Genomic DNA, 17,498 nt, shown 5'->3' with positions numbered 1-17,498 from the left:
GCCTACACTGTACTCTCATGACATAAAGTACACTTATGTAATGTTTTACCCGAACAAATTAAAGTTATATCTGTCTTTGCTCCTTTCTTGCTGATAAAGAAAGACCTTTGACTCACGGTCAGGTAGATGATGTTGGGTGAGTGTGAGAAAAGTACCTGTACCTGGAAGATCCTTCTATCCAATTGTTTTTGTGAGTTTTTGTTTAACTTTCCCCAGGTGAGACAAGCGTAGTTGTTTGGCTAAACAAAAAAACCTTCCATTTAGTGGTCTCCACCTACAGCATAAGCCTATAATAAAGCAAGTCTACATAAGGTCAAGATGCCTGTTTTAATGTTTCTGAATTTAATGTATCTGTTTGGGCAATTTATATTGACATTGTAAAGACTCTCAGTGGTAGAAGTATTCAGATAGAGAAGATGTACTTAATTACATTTCACCACTGAGTGTTCTTTTATCAGAGTGAATAGAAAACTTGGCTGTAACGGAGCTTTTGATTTCTGCCTTATCATGTTTTCAGATTTTTCCGCCATATTCACACATCTGCTTTGTCATGTTAAGCCAGTCCATGTAAGGTGAGTCAGCAGTCTCACTTCCCATTTGACTCAGCTGCTACAGCACATCATGACTGTATAAAAGAGGCAGGACAGCGCTGTGAGGACACATCGGACCAGTAACAACTGTCAGAGGACCAACCAGCTTAAAGGAGAGAAGACTTGCGTTTTAATTAAACCAAATCAACCATTCATTACAATCTGCAGAGATGGAGACCATGAAGAGTGCCAGGAAAAATGATACAGGAGAAGTTGGCAGGTATGACAATTGACCTCACTGATTGATGTTTTCAAGAGTTTTTAAAACGCTTTTACCACACAGAACTGTGTTGTTGTTTTTTCAGGATATGAGTTTATGCTTTAAAAGTTCATTCTGAATAATTGTGTCCTTTTTTTTGTCAGTGATTTATCAGAGCAGATTAAAGCAGCCACTAAGGACAATCATGTCAGAGCTGAAAACACACAGCTGATGCTGAGTTACCAGAAGGGACAGATCACCCTGCCACAGTACAAGGTAAACTCTACCCGCTAACTGCCTCCAATTAAGCTAAAAGAAAGAGGCCATCACGCTTTCTGCTCTATTTATGTTTACAATATCCTGAAAAGTGGATATTTATCTTCATGCTTCTGTCAGGTCCTGTTGTGTTCCCTCTATGAGATCTACAAGGCGCTAGAGGAGGAGCTGGACAGAAATTCTTCCCATCCAGCTGTTGCACCCATATACTTCCCTCAGGAACTTGCCCGTCTGGAAACGCTCGAAACAGATCTGGAGCATTTTTTTGGCTCAGACTGGAGGAAGAGGGTGATTGTTCCCGCAGCCACACACAGATATGAACAAAGGCTACGGAAGGTGAGTGGAGAGGAAGACGCTCAATTAATATTCAGGGTAGGCCTGTTGTGGAGATAGCAGCTGAACATGTCCCTATTTTTCAGATTGGCAAAGAGAGGCCAGAGCTGCTGGTGGCCCACGCCTACACTCGCTATCTTGGTGATCTATCGGGAGGTCAAGTGCTGGGGAAGATTACCCAGAAATCTCTCGGGCTGAGCAACAAAAAGGGGCTTTCGTTTTTCTCTTTCCCCGGAGTGAGCAGCCCCAACCGCTTCAAGCAGCTGTACAGGAGCCGGATGAACAGCATTGAGCTGACGGAGGAGGAGAGGGCGGGGGTGCTGGAGGAGGCTGTCGCCGCCTTCGAGTTCAACATCCAGGTGAGAAAAGAGGGATTAAAAGAGCACATTTACTGTATAGAGGGACGATGTGGTATCAGTGACCAAGCATCAAGAGTTGCTTCAAAAGTCACACTGAAACTGGCAAAGAGGAACTGAATCTAGTACATGCAGCATGCTGATCACTTTTTATGCCTTTTCCTCCAGGTTTTTGATGACTTGCAAAAAATGCTGAGTGTCACAACAGAAGCAGAGGACCAATCAGAGCACAACGCTGTCAAAACTTCCATGTTCCCATCTTCACCCATCGTACAGTTCACCGTGGGATTATGCATCGCACTGACCACCATTGGAATGGGAATCTATGCCTTGTAGACGTTAACCAGCACATGTAACAGATATGCACATCCAGCACTTTACTAATCACTTAATGCAACAAATGAAATCAAGACTGAAACTTGTCTCATCTGCAAAATATCCAATCACAGCTGAAAGTGATTCTCAACTTGTCATTTGTACCAACTTTATTAAACAATCCTACACTGTAAAAACTGTCTCCATAACTCATCTTTGTGATTTCTGTGTTGAATTTGAAACACTGAAGTCCTTCTATGATTTCAAATACTTTAATTCTTTATACATCACGCAGACACTTTAACATTTATGTGTAACAGTAACACCCTAAACATTTTCATTGTTTTAGTATAAATTCTGATACATGTAATCAGACAGTAATTGACAGCTGCTGCAGCTGCATGGATCAGATCCGACAGTTTTCACCATGACTGAGATCAGAAATGATTCTAAGATGTCCATTAGCAAATACAGAGTAGCAAGAACAGGCAGACCAAAACTATTTACATCAACAACAAGATATGTATGAGGACAGTTTGCTCTACTTGACTCTGTAGAGCACTTTCCTCTGCATGCGGTGCTGAAGCTCGCCCCTCCTCAACATCAGGTGGAGGACTTTGTAGATGGCGTGCTCTGGATATTTCTGTAAAGTGGTACGGAGGGACAAACGGAGATTACTCATAGTACATAGATGGAAAATTCTTGTTTTTGTCTCTGCTGTTTTATCTTGTTTTATTTACACCCAATTGGTTAATTTTCCTTTTGTTTTAAATATTGCTTTATGTCTATGTAAAGCATTAAGTTGCCTCTGTGTGTTGTACAAATAACACTGTCTCATCTTACCTAGGGTGATACTTACACAACCCCATGATTCAAAGCTACATATTGCTTCACAAGGTTTTTCTGTGTTACATGAGTGGGAAATAGTACTCCCTCACCCCCTTCATTCTCTGATTGAATAGCCAGATATGTCACTAAAAACACAAATCAAAAAAAGGAACAAAGCAGTATATACAAAAACAAATACTCTTATTTGCCTATTTAGTGGGAAACCTATCATCATCCCCACTATACTCTGTGCATAAAAATAAAATAAGTAAATAAACACAGGACTTGTTCCACTATATAATGGAAAATAACTTAATTTACTTTATGTACCCTTTTCCCCTATTGTGATTTTCTCAGACTGACCTGTTTAGTGAAGTCTTGGACGATGCTGTGCTCGGACACCTGGGAGCCGATAGCAAAGCGTCTCTTCAGCTGCTTCTCAACGCGCGAGACCATCTCCTGGTCCTCCTGAGAAGTGAAGCCCTCCACTCCTAGAAACAAAATGTGGTTGGAGACATAACATTAACACATAACATGCACAGTGTCCAGTTAAAAGGAATGCTTAACTGAGTCCCAACATTTAAGGGTAGATCGGTAGAGCAGTGGTTCCCAACCTTTTTTGTCTGATGTACCCCCACAGCCCTGTCAGATTTTCAACCGTTTATCCAGTACTTTCTGCTTTGTCTCTTTTTTTCCCCCTCTCATTTAAAATTTTTTCAAGTTAGTTGAGCTACACAATCTTTCCATGTACTCCCTGGCACCTGCAGAAGTACCCCTGTGGTGCAAGTACCCCTGGCTGGGAATCACTGAGGTTGATGATAGTGCAGTTTTAATATCAGCCTAACAGCAGTAAATACTTTGGTGCTAGCACACTGCAGGAACTCCTTTATGTAGTTTATGTAGCTTTATAATGGACAAAGTCAAATACCATAGATGTTTGTAGGTTCATGTAATAAAATAAAACTCATGATGGCTCCAGTCACAAATACTACACAACACACACACACCTGAAAGGCTGCCAGACAGCGCAGCGTCCAGGGTGGAAACCTGGAAGAGTCTGAGGGCCTCGTCAATCTCTTCCTCTCCAGCCACAGCCTGCAGCTTCATCTTGGCCAGGGACTCTGCGATGCGCACAACGGCCTCCAGCTGCCTGAACAAGCCGAAACATAAAAAGTTATTACTTAAGAGTATTCAGTTAGCAAAAAGGTGGAGTAAAAGATGCATGTTCATCACTGATGTGTAGGACAGCATATAAAGATACCTGACAGTGATGGGGATGGAGGGTCTTTTGTCAGTTTCCCTTTCATGCTCTCTTGCTCCGCTCCTCATCACCACGTATCTGTTTTTCAGCTTCTCCGCAGCCGCAGCAGAGAGCCGAGGGCCGCATTTACTGTGAGCAAACATTCAGACCAAATAATATTCATGAGCACTCGATAGTGCACAGAGTAACTTTATCATGAGAGAAAGAAAATGTCGAGCTTTTGTGTCGTCAGAAATGCAAATTTCGACAGACTCACGTTCTGGCATAGGCAATGTATTTCTTGAAGGTGGCCAGTGGAATCTCGCCCTCAACACCCTCCGTCTGTGTCTGAGCACTCAGGTGAACATTCATCACGTGACGAGCAAGCGTCTACAAAAACAGGCAAGTATTAAAAAAACAACAACATTACACTCAATATTCCCGCTGCTTTCAAGAATTTAATGCAGCCAACTTCCAGTCACAGGCATCAGTCAAACATGTGTCTGCTTACCATGTCTCTCTGCTGGTCATGATGGTCTTTGATGATGAAGATCATGTCAAAACGAGATAAGATGGTGGGCATGAAGTCAATGTTGTCCTCCCCCTTTGTGTCGTCCCAGCGGCCAAACACAGAGTTAGCTGCAGCCAGCACTGAGCAGCGGGAGTTCAGGGTGGTGGTGATGCCGGCCTGGAGGGGGGTCGAGATGTTAGTTTGCCCTTTTAGCCACTCACTACAGTAAGAAAATTTTGTTTAAAAATAAAAATGGGTAATACCTTGGCGATGGAGATAGTCTGCTGCTCCATGGCCTCATGGATGGCCACTCTGTCATCCTCTCTCATCTGAACAACAACAAAAAAAAAAAAAGAAAAAAAAAAAGTAGTTTTGTCTTTAATTCTGGGACACAAATGAAGCTAAACATGAAACTCCTGCTACACGAAATCTTTTTACCTTGTCAAACTCGTCGATGCACACAACTCCACCGTCGGCCAGCACCATGGCCCCCCCCTCCATGATGAATCCGCGAGTGCTGGGGTCCCTCATCACGGAGGCAGTCAGACCAGCTGCACTGCTGCCCTTACCGGAGGTGTAAATCTGACGGCACACAGTGAAGGCTCAGTATCAGTGGGTGAATTTACATGCAAACATACCAATTCACAATGAGGTCTGGTTCAGATAAATACAAAGTGAAGCTTCATCAGCGCAGGAGAACGGATAACTACCCCAATAGGTGAGCACCTCTCCACGAACTTGAGCAGCTGAGACTTGGCTGTACCAGGATCTCCCAGCATCAGCAGGTTGACGTCCCCCCTCCGAGTGAGACCATCAGGCAGCCTAAAAATAAAAAAAAAAAAGGGCAGGAAACAAAAACATTACTAAACATGTAAGGAGAAGATTTACACTGAACTGTGCTGATCTGGAGCACATTCGGCAGCCTCACCTCTTCCTTGAACCTCCAAACAACAGACAGGTGATGGCCTTTTTCAGATCATCGCTGCCGTAGATGGAGGGAGCTACGGAGCGTGCCAGAGAGGCGTAGACGTTAGGACTAGCTGCCAGTGCTCTCAGTTCCTCCTCTTCCTGTGGAGAGACTGATCCAGTAGCACCACGACCTGGAAGAAGAAAAAAAAAAAAAAATACCCAACAACATTAAACTGAGTCCTATAATTCTCCTTCTACATGCTAGAATCACGTGTATCACATCAATGCATGCGTTTTAAAGCAGAAATTCATCTTTACCTGCCCCTTCTGTGTCCATCTGGATGCCAACCACTCGCAGGTAGGATGCACGAATGCCCACACCGGCACTTTTCTCTTTGCCTTTGGCCTTTGCAGCAGCCATCTTCTTGATGGAGTAGATACCCATGATGGTCACCCTGTTGCCTGGGACCACACGGTCACACAGATACCTGAGAGAGAGGAGGAGGAGGAGAGGAAAACAGTTTGAGCTGACAATCCTTTCACATTTCTAATTATGTAAAAACACCATCCTGGATTTAATATGTTTCCCTGAGGATGAGCTCCTCACCTATCACAGTAGAGCTGTAGGTGACGGGGCATCTCTCCGTGAGGCACGGCATCTGGAGATTCCTGCAGGCGGAGAGTCTGGAAGTCAACACAAACGCAGCGGTCCGGGATGATGAAGTAGGGGTCCACAGGACACTTCACCCGTCCAGCATTCTCACTGAGAAAAGAGAGAAGTTGTTGGACATAAAAGGAGTGGGGGGAGTAACGTGCAACTCCTCTGCTTGAGGAGGAGTTGAAACGGTGTCCTTGATCCGGATGGTCATACTCACGTGTTGCACTTGCGTGGCAGCGCGTAACCCTGCAGGCCTGGAGGCAGGGGGATGTTGTTAATGACAGAGCGACAGCCGCGACACTGCAGACACACCTTTGTGGCCTTCGCCCTCACTGCTGTGGCTGAGATGATGATGCCATGCACCTTCACCAGACGAGACACCTGCTCGGACTGCAGGGTGGGGAGAAATGACTAAGTGTGATCAAATGGTCGACGATCACTATGAGAATAGGAGACACGAAGAGGTATGTAGGTACCTTGAGGGCGCGAATGGAAGTGTGATGAGCGTCACTCTTCACCATGACCTGGATATCCTGGACCGTCTCCTCCCCTGCAGGACGGGGACGGGTCACTTCATCAGCTACCTCCTTTGCAGCTTCCTCCAGCTGTAAATTAGAGAAAATTGTTAGAAGAGAGTAATCATGGTAACGATGTAATTCTATTTCAAGATTTTGGTGAAGGTAGGGGTCAGTCATCTTCAAGCAAATCAGGTTTCGTCACTGTATGTTAGTTTTAGACCCACCAGCGGCAAGTTCTCCGAAGGCAGCTTGTAGAGACAGTCCGACAGATCTTCGTCAAAGCTGGCAAGGTCCTCCATCTCCACCTCCACACAGTACTCCCCCAGGGTGTAGTGTCTCTTAAGCTCATCTCTGATTAAAAAAAGAAAACGAATAATGTGGTGTTGACGCACTACTGCTCTCATACCCTCAAACAAAAGAACAGCAGGTATGAAGTCAGATCAAATACAGATACTGTAGCTTTAGCTTATGCTAACTGACTGTTAAATAAAGATTTTGGAAAGAATAGTTAAAATATTCCAATAAAAAAAAGCCAAAGTTCACATGTTATTTAGACAAAAGTGCCAATGCAAAAATAGAATTAGCTATTTACTGCTTAGAGCTCTTTAATGCCAGACTGGCTAGCTATTGTTAGCTTACAGGTACACTTACTATTCTTATTCAGTTTGGGGGGCTCATAAGAGGTGGTTGAAAAAACTATGGTCAAACTATGAGCCATATGAAGCCAAGATATTCTTACTTTTACTCTCTAGTATAGGTCAAGCTACAGAAATACTGGATCCTACATGTCCCATAATGCAATTCAATAGCTTAATGCTTAACTGCTTTCAAACACCACACTCCAACTTTGTAACGCAGGCTTTCTGCTATAACCTTTAAGTCTCTAGCCCAAATTGAGATGACCTTAATGACATCATCTGGGTTATTTTTTTAGACTTCAGAAAAGCTCCCTTCAGATCCACATATCACATTATAAAACTGTTCACACAGGCTGAGTAGCAGCCCTGATGATGAATAACTGAACTTCACGTCTTTTTTTTTTTTTTTGGTAACATTAGCTAAGATTCACCCCCCCAATCATTTTCATACAGCCCCTAATTACGATGTTGTATTATTATTAACTCACCTGTATTTGTATGTGAAGCCGGTGCGGTCGGTCCCCACTCGGAACTGCCGGAGGAACTCACGGAACCGTTTCTTGATCTGGACCCTCTTCTGTCCGCCTTCATCCACTCCGTGTCCCTCTCCACCTCCGAAGCTGTCACTGTAGTACACTCCCGGGTCGTCAAAGCCAGACATACTGAACCAGTCGGTGAACAAAAGTGAGTCTGAAACCGTGGACTAGTTTTCTTAGTTAAAAGAAAAACACGATGGATGCAAACTGACAGAGACAAAGCTGCTCAGAGTATCTGTTCCGCGGCAAAAACTGAACTCCTTCCCGTTCGTTTCCCGCGAGTCGCTTTAGGCAACGCCCCTCTCCTGTCCTCTGATTGGCTGAAAGCCATAGCCGCCTGTTCCTACTGGTCAAAGTGGCTTTGCGGAGGCGTATCTTCGGTGTAAAGGTGGGGTTTGTGAGTACTGATGGCGCGAAAAAGACAACAGGAGGAGGAGGAGAGGAAGCATGAGGTGTATCGCAACAAAGTGCCACAATGTGCAGCGTGAATACAGCATTAGTTTAAAGTGCAAACTGCAATCACAGTTAAACGAAAACACACATTTTAACCACCATTAATTAGTGTTCAGCTGTTCTTTAAGGGAGCTCTCGTTCTTAACTCGTGTGTAATCTATTTACAATGGGGACAGTTACAGAGAAATAATACTCAACTAGGCCTGTTTTAGACGCTTATACATAATTTCTTTTTTCTCATGTGAAAAAACATTTGGTGTAACCATAGCTACAGATGATCACAAAGCTTACCTACAAGACCAATGTCTTAAGCTTTTAACTAAATAAAATGTATCCCCTCCAGACATGTTTTAAGACATAAAAATACTCAACTTTGAATAATAATTTTTAGTTTTAAGTGTTTTTTTTCTAGGAAAACCTTTACAATACATCTACTCCTTCTCTCCCGCTGAAGAATCCAGAATCTATGAATATGCAAATATTTTTCATATCAAAAGTTTAACTAATGGACACAATATGTGTCCTAGTGTGCAAATTGCATTCTCGGAGTATGTACACTGGAGGCTTCAAGTTTCCACATCACACTTACGTGTAAGTTTCATACTGGATCACGATTTGCTTCCAAACTAGCTGTGATGTCACAGATGTTTGTAGATACATGTCATAAGCTCAGATTTAAGGTGAGCACAGAGAAACTTTCCCCCTTCAGCAGGTGGATGTCAAAACAGTCTTCTAGTGTCAGACTTTAATATTCGAAATCCTTCCATATCCAGAATGTGCAAATCTGCTGTTGCGTCTCTTGAGGAAAAAGGCAAAGCACTTCTCCTACTGAGGAGACCATGTGTTAAGAGACCTTTGGGTGCTTAAACATCATTAAAGCCAATACTGTCAAATTTTATAAATGTTGAGGATAAGAAAATAAGTATAATTTCCATCACTCATAAAAATCTGTCTCTCGTAGTAAGCATAAACAAAGAGCCCCAGTTCTTTCACTGGTTTTGAAGGATGAGTTGAACGTTGATTCTAATAAATGTTGATTATGCAAGGTTATATGACTAGTGGCGTTACTTAAGGTGTTTAGATTATCCTCAGAATCATTAAAACCACAATCTGCTGAACAGATGAATGACTAGCCCAAATAAACACATCTATTGTCAAGAGATACAAGGATTCGATAGAAACATTTTCTCCCTCATATAAATTTGTTTATTAAAATACAAAACACCTACACATGTTAGCAAAAGTGCTTTATTCAGCTAAGCAAACACAAAAATAACTTTATCCTGTGTTGACCAACAAATGTAACTAATATTTCCATCAATGTCTCGATTAACAGGGAGCATGATCTGCAAGAGCAAGCGGTTCACCATTGCTCAGTGAATCATCCTGGTTGCTGAATCTTTCCGATTCCTGTTCAGGAGACGACTCCATGCTTTCTGCCCGTCTGGATGAAAGCGTCAACGCAGTGGTCGATGTCTTCGTCTGTGTGGGCGGCCGAAATCTGAACGCGGATTCTGGCTTTGCCCTTTGGTACGACTGGGTAGGAGAATCCAATCACATACACTCCTGTGGAGGGAAGAGCGGCGTTAACAGAGGTTGAATCATTTTCTGTGGTAGTCAAGATGGTTCATTCACATCAGCTGTTCTCAGTCCAACACTGCACTTACTGCACTCGTGACTTGTCATTAATTTAATGTAATGTAGTCGTCCTCTAGCGGTTGATTAGTCCCAGTGTATTACCGATTCTAACATCACTTTACCCCTAAATGCTATATTACCTGTTATGGGAAATGCTACTACCCAATCTCTACTGCTATACTTTGTAATCTCTAGTGACAACCGAGAGAGTACGTGTCATAGGCCATGTTTACACCTAGTCGTCAACTTAAAATGCAGGTGTAAATGCACCAAAGACACAGTAAAAATGGTTGGAAAACGACAGCTGTACAGCATCAGATAACAACTAACACTCCTCCTAATGCGTGTCTCACAAAGTTGCCTTTCGGGATCCAACTTAAAAAGAAAACGACTTCACAAACAAGCCCAGGAGACACGCATGGCTGGACAGTAGCAGCATTTTCTATGGATGCAACCGGAGTCACTGTTCAAACACTTGAACTGACTGCTGTAGATGGAACTTTGCCCCCAACTTTATTAAAATGAATAATGGCATATAATGCAATTATGGAAGCTGCTACCATCACTTAAAAAAGGAGAAACAACACAGATGAATGAAAGGGCTAGGTGTAAATGGGGCCACATTTTGCAATGCATTTCAAAATCAAGCAGGGTTAGATGGTTGCAGGCCAGGGGATCAGTTTTCACTGCTGTCTCACCTAGCTTCAGCATATCATCGGCCATCAGAGAGGCCAGCCGTGCGTCGCCCAGCATCACGGGACAGATGGGGTGAGCTGAGCCTGCAATGGTGAAGCCAGCCTGCGTCATCTTGTTCCTGAACCTGAATAGGCAGCATAGAAAAAAAACATTACAGTCACGATTACAGAAGGACAGCAGTGTAAGGGCTTGTGTCCCCGTGAGGAGAGGGCGTAAGCGGCAGCGTAGAGGAGAAAGTACGCTGCAGCCAGCGTCTTTCTTCAGAGCGCTCCGACTTTGTTGAGGGGCCGCTCGGAGTGCTTCTACTTGAAAATCTCTGAACTTTTCAGAAAGGCACTGTGTCGTCACTGTCGCTCCTTTTCAGGCAACCAATCATATATTAGAAGGGGCGGGACTCGTCATCCTGGTAACCACAAAAATGGAGAAGAAGCTTGTTCTGGCCGTGTCTGTCTGTCCTGAGCTTTATGATTTGTCAGACAGGAACTATCACAACAGAGACAGAAAAGCCCATTTGTGGGAGCAGATCGGCCGGACACTGAATGTTGCTGGTGAGTGTTGAGCTTTTATCACCCTACGCGTCGTAAGCTTGTCGTTAGCTATATAGTCAACCCTCTGTTAACATAGCGTTTTTTTTCCCCCACTCATGCTTCCTCGCTTTCTTTCATGACTGTATCCAGGATGAATGACAAAATCATTCAAGATGAGATCCATTGTATATCTGTAAAAAGTCTATTTATAATAATAATTCTGAAAAATAAAAAAAATGTATGTATGCTTTGTCTAGAGTGTAGCTCACAACTGCATAATGTGGCCTGAAGGAAGCATGTGGGCGTTACTGAACAAGGTTAAGAACGCTATTAACGCTAGTATAAATATTAACTCATTTGGTTACTGTTCAATAACAAGATACGGGTGTTTCTACAGTTCCTCCTCCTCAGTGTTCGCTGTTTCATTTCCATAAGCAAATACGATGTGCATTATAAATGAAAAATTCAAAAAAGGCTCATCTGTTTTGCCAGAGGACGTAAGTTAACAGTTGTATAACACAAGGATGGGGATGGAGTTGGATAGCATTTTAACGAATCAGAATCCAGTATCAAATCAACTTTTCATATCCAAATTTTTCGAATCTCATCTAGTTGAGCTTTCATCATTTGCAAGTAACTAGTTATAAATAACTTCAACCCAAAGATTCAGTTTTGATTTGTGATCACCTGTTGCTGGGCGAGAAGCCAGAAATACTACAGTTTTTAGTGGCTACTAAATGAATCAACATTAACATTAATTAAGCTAGCCTAATATATTTTCCCAACCTGCAGCTACAACCTGAAAATGAGGTGAGCAGCAGAAGATATGAAATGTTGATTGATATTGGTTCTGACACACTGAAATAACAGCTGTAGCATACTGACTTTTACACCTGATTTTTCCACAAACCACATGATCCAAATACCGCAGGTCCTGATTCAGAACTCTGAGGTTAATGAGCTCAAAATATTGATTTGATGTGCATAAAAAGTTTACTTCACCTGCATGTTGTCAACATTGGTCTTTGCGAATAAAAAATAACGAGAATTAAAAGGTTCTGAATGAAGCTGAATGAATCTGGGACCGTGAACCGGATCCAAACTGGGGCCGGCTATCAGAACCCAACCTTACAAACTACGTATAACTCTGCTGTCAGAGGAAAAATTCAAATGAGCAGCCTCTAAAAAAACCCAATAAGCAATCTTTTAGACTTGACCACAACTCATTTCTGAAGACAGTTCAGAGGTTTTGAGTAAGTGTGAACAAACACACTGACTTTCAAAAAAGCAAGTCAGCTTTAAGTAAAAACCTGACGCGTTTTCTCCTCGACAAACGCACCTCATGGTTTTGGCCGTCATGCTCTGCGCAATCTCACTGGAGGCGAGCAGCATCTCCACGGCCCGGGTGGCACAGCCCACCACAGGAGGGGGGAGGGAGTTGGAGAACAGGTACGGCCGCGAGCGCTGCCTCAGCAGGTCAATGAGAGGCTTAGGGCCAACTGTGTAGCCACCTGAAAGAAAAAAATGTAGAAGATAAAAGCAATAGTTCAACATTTTGGGAAATTCGCATATTCATTTTCTGCCGTTAGATGAGAAGCTCAATACTCATGTCTGTACGGTAAATATGAAGCTACAGTCAGCAGCTGGTTAGCAAGCAGCCTGGGTTATTAATGCCAGATTATGTCTTGGCTGGGAGCAGTAACTTCTCTGATAAGCTCTGATAAACCCACTGTACGCTACCTGCCCAGCACCAAACGGCAGATAGACAAAGTTAGCGACTAGCAGGTGAAGAAAGTGGCCAGAAACACGACGCCAAATAAATGATAATGTTGCTTCGTGTCTGCTAAATGCATAAATAGGCAACTGTTTGCTAACACGTTCCCCATAACAACTTTAGAAGAGTTCCTCTGCCCCAGATGCAGCTGTTTGAACAGCAGCAAGAAATAGGCAGAACCTGTATGTAATCAGATGGAGACATACCAGCTGCTCCTCCCAGTGCTTTCCCCAGGGTGGAGTTTACAATGTGAACTCTGTCCATCACTCCCAGGAGCTCGTCTGTCCCTCTGCAAATCACAGGGAGCAGTACCATTAGTTTATCCCGTCATATTTACAGAGCTTGACTTTACTTAACCCGCCATGTGTGGGAGTTCTTACTTTGGCAACACCTACTGGCCGTGTCAACAAAACACACTGCCACAAATGTTGCAGACAGCAACCAATTTTCCCTGGGCTTGACAAAATTTCATGTCATTATAATAATTTTAAAGTTGTTGTAATCACACATTCCTACACAGTGGGGATAGCATAAAAATATATTAAAGCTAACAAGCATATTCCTGTCTCTATTTAATTATTATGTCCCATCATATCTGCCTCCTACTATGTCACTATTATGTATAACAAAACCTTAACCCATGTTTAAGATATTTAACTTCCATGATATTTTTTGTCATATTGAGTAATGCTATTATATCAAGTGCTATTTAAAGTCGCACAGTGACAGCATATTGATGACGTCTTGAGTCAACATACTAACCAACTGACTCTAGCAACCAGTGTGCCTTAGAAAAGGCAAAGACAGGCGGTTGAACACCTAACATGCCACTCATGCCCCTTTTTAAACTGTGAAGTTGCAGATTTTACATGATGGGACACGCTGGAATTTTTATGTTGCTCTAATGGTAGTGGCCATATATAAAAACACAAATTAAAAAAAAAAGGAAAAAAGAAGAAGAAGAAGAAAAAAAAAGACATGCATCTTTTGCATTTTTGGGTTTATCAGCATCTTACCCACCTGCCTCGGGACCCCAGGAAGCCGGTGGCGTGGCATTCATCTATAAACACCATGGCTCCATACTGTTCGGCCAGGTCGCAGATTCCTGTTAAGGGAGCCACGTCTCCATCCATAGAGAAGACTCCATCTGTCACTATCAGGCGCATACGAGATGACTGAGGAGGACAAAGCAGAGCCCTAACATCAGCACACTGGTCCTGTCACAGTCTAATCGATACTGTAACCCTTGCCGGACCCTGTCGCCTCAGTGATATGGGTTTCATGCACCATGAAACTCAAATGGAACTATGAGATTGACCTGTGTGAACTCTTCTGAGTAAGTCCATGAAATACTGTATGTGCATTTATCACCATTGTTGACATGTTTCATCAATATCAGTTTTTTTTCCTCAAAGTGCTCACACAGCAAATGATGTCATTCATGCTGATGAAGAACTGGGAAATATCAAGCTAGAGTACATCAGGACTGGCCTTGGTTGCTTCACATGATACTAGAAAAGGGGAATTATTTCAAAGCGTTGGTTCACCCAAAATTACAAAACAAAGCATATTTTCTCAGCCACTTGTAGATGTAGTGTAGCCATACAGACAGGTTGAGTTGTGTTGGCCCTGGTTTTCACCCAAATACAACCGGCCATTCACTAAGCCCCGCCCCTCTTAGTTACTGTTGCTATGCCTGTCAAGCTTTCCATTCCTGCGCGGCACATAATTCAGTTAACAATGATAACAGAGGCAGATTTACCACTAGAAATGCTTGGTAATTTTTCAAACAGCGGGTCCTTGATTTCAGATGGAGGCAGACAAAAGCAGCTTCTCATTTCTAGGTGATGACCACAGATTCAGCCGACTGAAACGGTTGCTAGTAGATTTTATCAGCTGTAGTGAGCTAGCTTATTAAGGTATCATTAGCTCCATGAGTTGGTTGAAAACGCCATTTCAGGCTGGCTTTTTTTTTTTTGAATGTTTCGAGCTGACTCGTTTCAAAAGGAGAATCTTATAGGGTCTGAGGCTAAATCTAACACATCCCAGGCAAAAAGTCAGTCCAGATAACCCAAAGAACACCCTGTCAACACTTATCTGAAACAAATAGTCCCTGCAAACAGCTCATTTTTAAATATTTGATTATCACTCTGGATAGGATGGAGAATATGACTCACTTATCATATGCTAAAATATGTTGAAAAGACATTATATCAGCAGCATAAACATTAATGAAACACACAGTAATAACGTTTGTTTCCATGTAAAAAGACACAGGTCCTTCTACAGCGCTGGCAGAGGTCCACACACACCTGAGACTCTTTGAGCTTGTTCTCCAGATCACTGAGGTCCATGTGTTTGTAGCGCAGCCTCTTTGCCCGACACAGACGGATCCCATCGATGATGGAGGCATGGTTTAGCTCATCGGACAGCACCGCGTCATCTGGGCCCAGCAGGACCTGGTGTAAGAGTAATATGATACTAGTAATATTTGATCATAATAGGGGAATCCTTTATGTTCTTCTTCCAGCCTGCTGGAGATATGTAAAGTATGACATTACCTCAAACAGTCCAGCGTTGGCATCAAAACAGCTAGCATAGAGGATGCAGTCCTCCCTCTCATGAAACTCTGCTAGCTTCTGCTCCAGATTTTTGTGCAGATCCTATAAACAGAGTGAACTCATTAACCTCCATGAGATTTAGCTGTAATACAGCTGCGTATATGATGTTAATGTGCTGACTGAGTGGTGAATCAGCCGTCATACCTGTGTGCCACAGATGAATCTGACGGAGCTCAGTCCAGCACCATATGACTTTAGAGCATCAATCCCTGCCTGCACCACCTCTGGATGACCGGACAGTCCAAGGTAGTTGTTGGCACAGAAATTCAATATGGCTGACAAGGAGAGGGAGAGAGAGTTTAGATGGAGAACAGGAAACCTGAGGTAAAAAGGTCACCCTTTGAGTCTGTTATAACGCACTCTCCAATTCAAAGCAGTAAGACAATAACCACTATGAGCAACTCAAACCCTGCAATAGAAATTCTGCCTGTGTTCTTTTTCATTTTTTTTGTGGCAAAAATGCAGGTGACAAAAACAACACAATGAAGCCAACACATCAGAACAAAGGGTGGCAGAAAAAACAATGCATAGGATAGTGGCGTTGCTGTCCAGATGAACTGAACAGTCACTTTCACACATGAGGGGTCATGGGTCATTCAAATATCAGCAGAGTCAATCTCTGGCATCCTGGACTGTAACTGGCTCGCTGCTTTGCTGGCAGAGCAGCAAACAGAGCAGAGATTAGCGGCTGCTGCTGTGGGCACTTTTGAATTCATTAAAAGGAAGGGTTTCCTTTTGCTATTAAAGTCAAGTTTATACAGCTATTTTTTAAGATCTTTCATTGTGACTTATTTGAAATTAATTTGAATCATATGTTTTTGAAAAGTTGTGTCTGGACAGGTTTCCTAGAATTTAGTCCTGCAGTTAGCAAGCTTGCGTGCCCTCCAGTAACGTTACTGCAGTTTGAGTCAAGTTCACCATTAAGATAACATCGTGGCAGCGCGCCAACTGAAAAGCAACTACCAACAATGTTGTTTATCTTTTTGTACCCCATGGTGCGTTTAATGACAATTATGTCTAACCGCTACCACGTATTTATATCAACTGCTGTTACTCTGAACTAAGTTACCACTCACTGTTACTACTGCCGCCCACGTTGATTTGAGGACCTTGCTTGGACGTGATGATCCTCTCAGCTTTCCACGTCCCCGCGGCTCGGATACCTTCAAGCTCGTTCTCCAGCACCGCTCTGGCTTCAGCGACAGCGGCGTAGCTCCGGTTCAGAACCGAGGCCGAGGGCCGCAGGACGCCCCGGACTGGTTTCACCAAGCTCCGGGCAACTTTTCCGAGAGACATGACGGTGAAGCCGTTTGTTTAAGGTGTCAAACGTGCAGGAGGACTGAACGTAAGGACCAGAGACGAGGCGTGGCTGCGTCACGTAACAAGGGTAGGCGTACGTGTGGTGAACCAATCAGAGGCCAGGGCACGTGCCAGGTGGCTTGTTTTGTCCAATCAGATTTCAGATAGTATTTACTTACCGGTTCAGATCCAGTATGGTAGCAACATGTTGCCAAATATAAATTGCAACAATGTTTGACTTCTTGAAGTCTTTTTATCTCTAACTAATCGTAAAAAAGGTACGTTGTGTTACAACTACAAAAACACAGTCCTTGTCCTTGGGTGTCATTATTACCCCCCCACACACACACACACACACACATACACACATACACACACACATTCACCCTGTTTACCTTCTGTGACCCTTAAAAGATGTTTGCAATTTCCAATGCTGTGATAGATATGAATAATAATCATCACTCTGAAATTGTTAAACATGGAATCATACCCCACATATGGGTAATTTAATGTTAAATTGATTGGTAACGCAAATGCTTGTATTCCAGTGCCTTAATGTATTGAAAAGTATGTACAAATTAGT

The 17,498-nt window shown here is 43.0% G+C and overlaps 3 protein-coding genes across 3 annotated transcripts; 1 reads left to right on the top strand and 2 right to left on the bottom strand.

Annotated features, from left to right (window-relative positions):
• Positions 1–635: 635 nt before the first annotated feature.
• hmox1a (heme oxygenase 1a) lies at positions 636–2,266 on the top strand. The gene is made up of 5 exons (XM_044182430.1): positions 636–810; positions 954–1,065; positions 1,186–1,401; positions 1,485–1,757; positions 1,923–2,266. The coding sequence occupies exons 1-5, from the start codon at positions 761–763 to the stop codon at positions 2,088–2,090; spliced, it is 819 nt and encodes a 272-aa protein (XP_044038365.1). The 5' UTR covers positions 636–760; the 3' UTR covers positions 2,091–2,266.
• A 59-nt stretch (positions 2,267–2,325) lies between these two features.
• mcm5 (minichromosome maintenance complex component 5) lies at positions 2,326–8,185 on the bottom strand. Its single transcript, XM_044182415.1, has 16 exons — positions 7,860–8,185; positions 6,958–7,084; positions 6,692–6,820; positions 6,433–6,605; positions 6,165–6,320; positions 5,876–6,045; positions 5,577–5,748; positions 5,359–5,470; positions 5,087–5,230; positions 4,912–4,977; positions 4,649–4,825; positions 4,415–4,527; positions 4,159–4,287; positions 3,905–4,047; positions 3,261–3,388; positions 2,326–2,712 (listed from the first exon to the last, which is right to left on the bottom strand). The coding sequence occupies exons 1-16, from the start codon at positions 8,030–8,032 to the stop codon at positions 2,611–2,613; spliced, it is 2,214 nt and encodes a 737-aa protein (XP_044038350.1). The 5' UTR covers positions 8,033–8,185; the 3' UTR covers positions 2,326–2,610.
• Positions 8,186–9,590: 1,405 nt separating this feature from the next.
• gcat (glycine C-acetyltransferase) lies at positions 9,591–16,987 on the bottom strand. The gene is made up of 9 exons (XM_044182429.1): positions 16,693–16,987; positions 15,761–15,891; positions 15,557–15,658; positions 15,308–15,454; positions 14,016–14,170; positions 13,202–13,284; positions 12,561–12,732; positions 10,697–10,818; positions 9,591–9,926 (listed from the first exon to the last, which is right to left on the bottom strand). Exons 1-9 carry the CDS (start codon positions 16,910–16,912, stop codon positions 9,775–9,777), a joined length of 1,284 nt encoding a protein of 427 aa, XP_044038364.1. The 5' UTR covers positions 16,913–16,987; the 3' UTR covers positions 9,591–9,774.
• Positions 16,988–17,498: the final 511 nt, after the last annotated feature.

The sequence above is a fragment of the Siniperca chuatsi genome, linkage group LG21, assembly GCF_020085105.1.
Source record: "Siniperca chuatsi isolate FFG_IHB_CAS linkage group LG21, ASM2008510v1, whole genome shotgun sequence".
NCBI lineage: Eukaryota > Metazoa > Chordata > Actinopteri > Centrarchiformes > Sinipercidae > Siniperca > Siniperca chuatsi.
The sequence above is the reverse complement of the archived record's forward strand: the minus strand, read 5'-3'. Positions and strand labels throughout refer to the sequence as shown.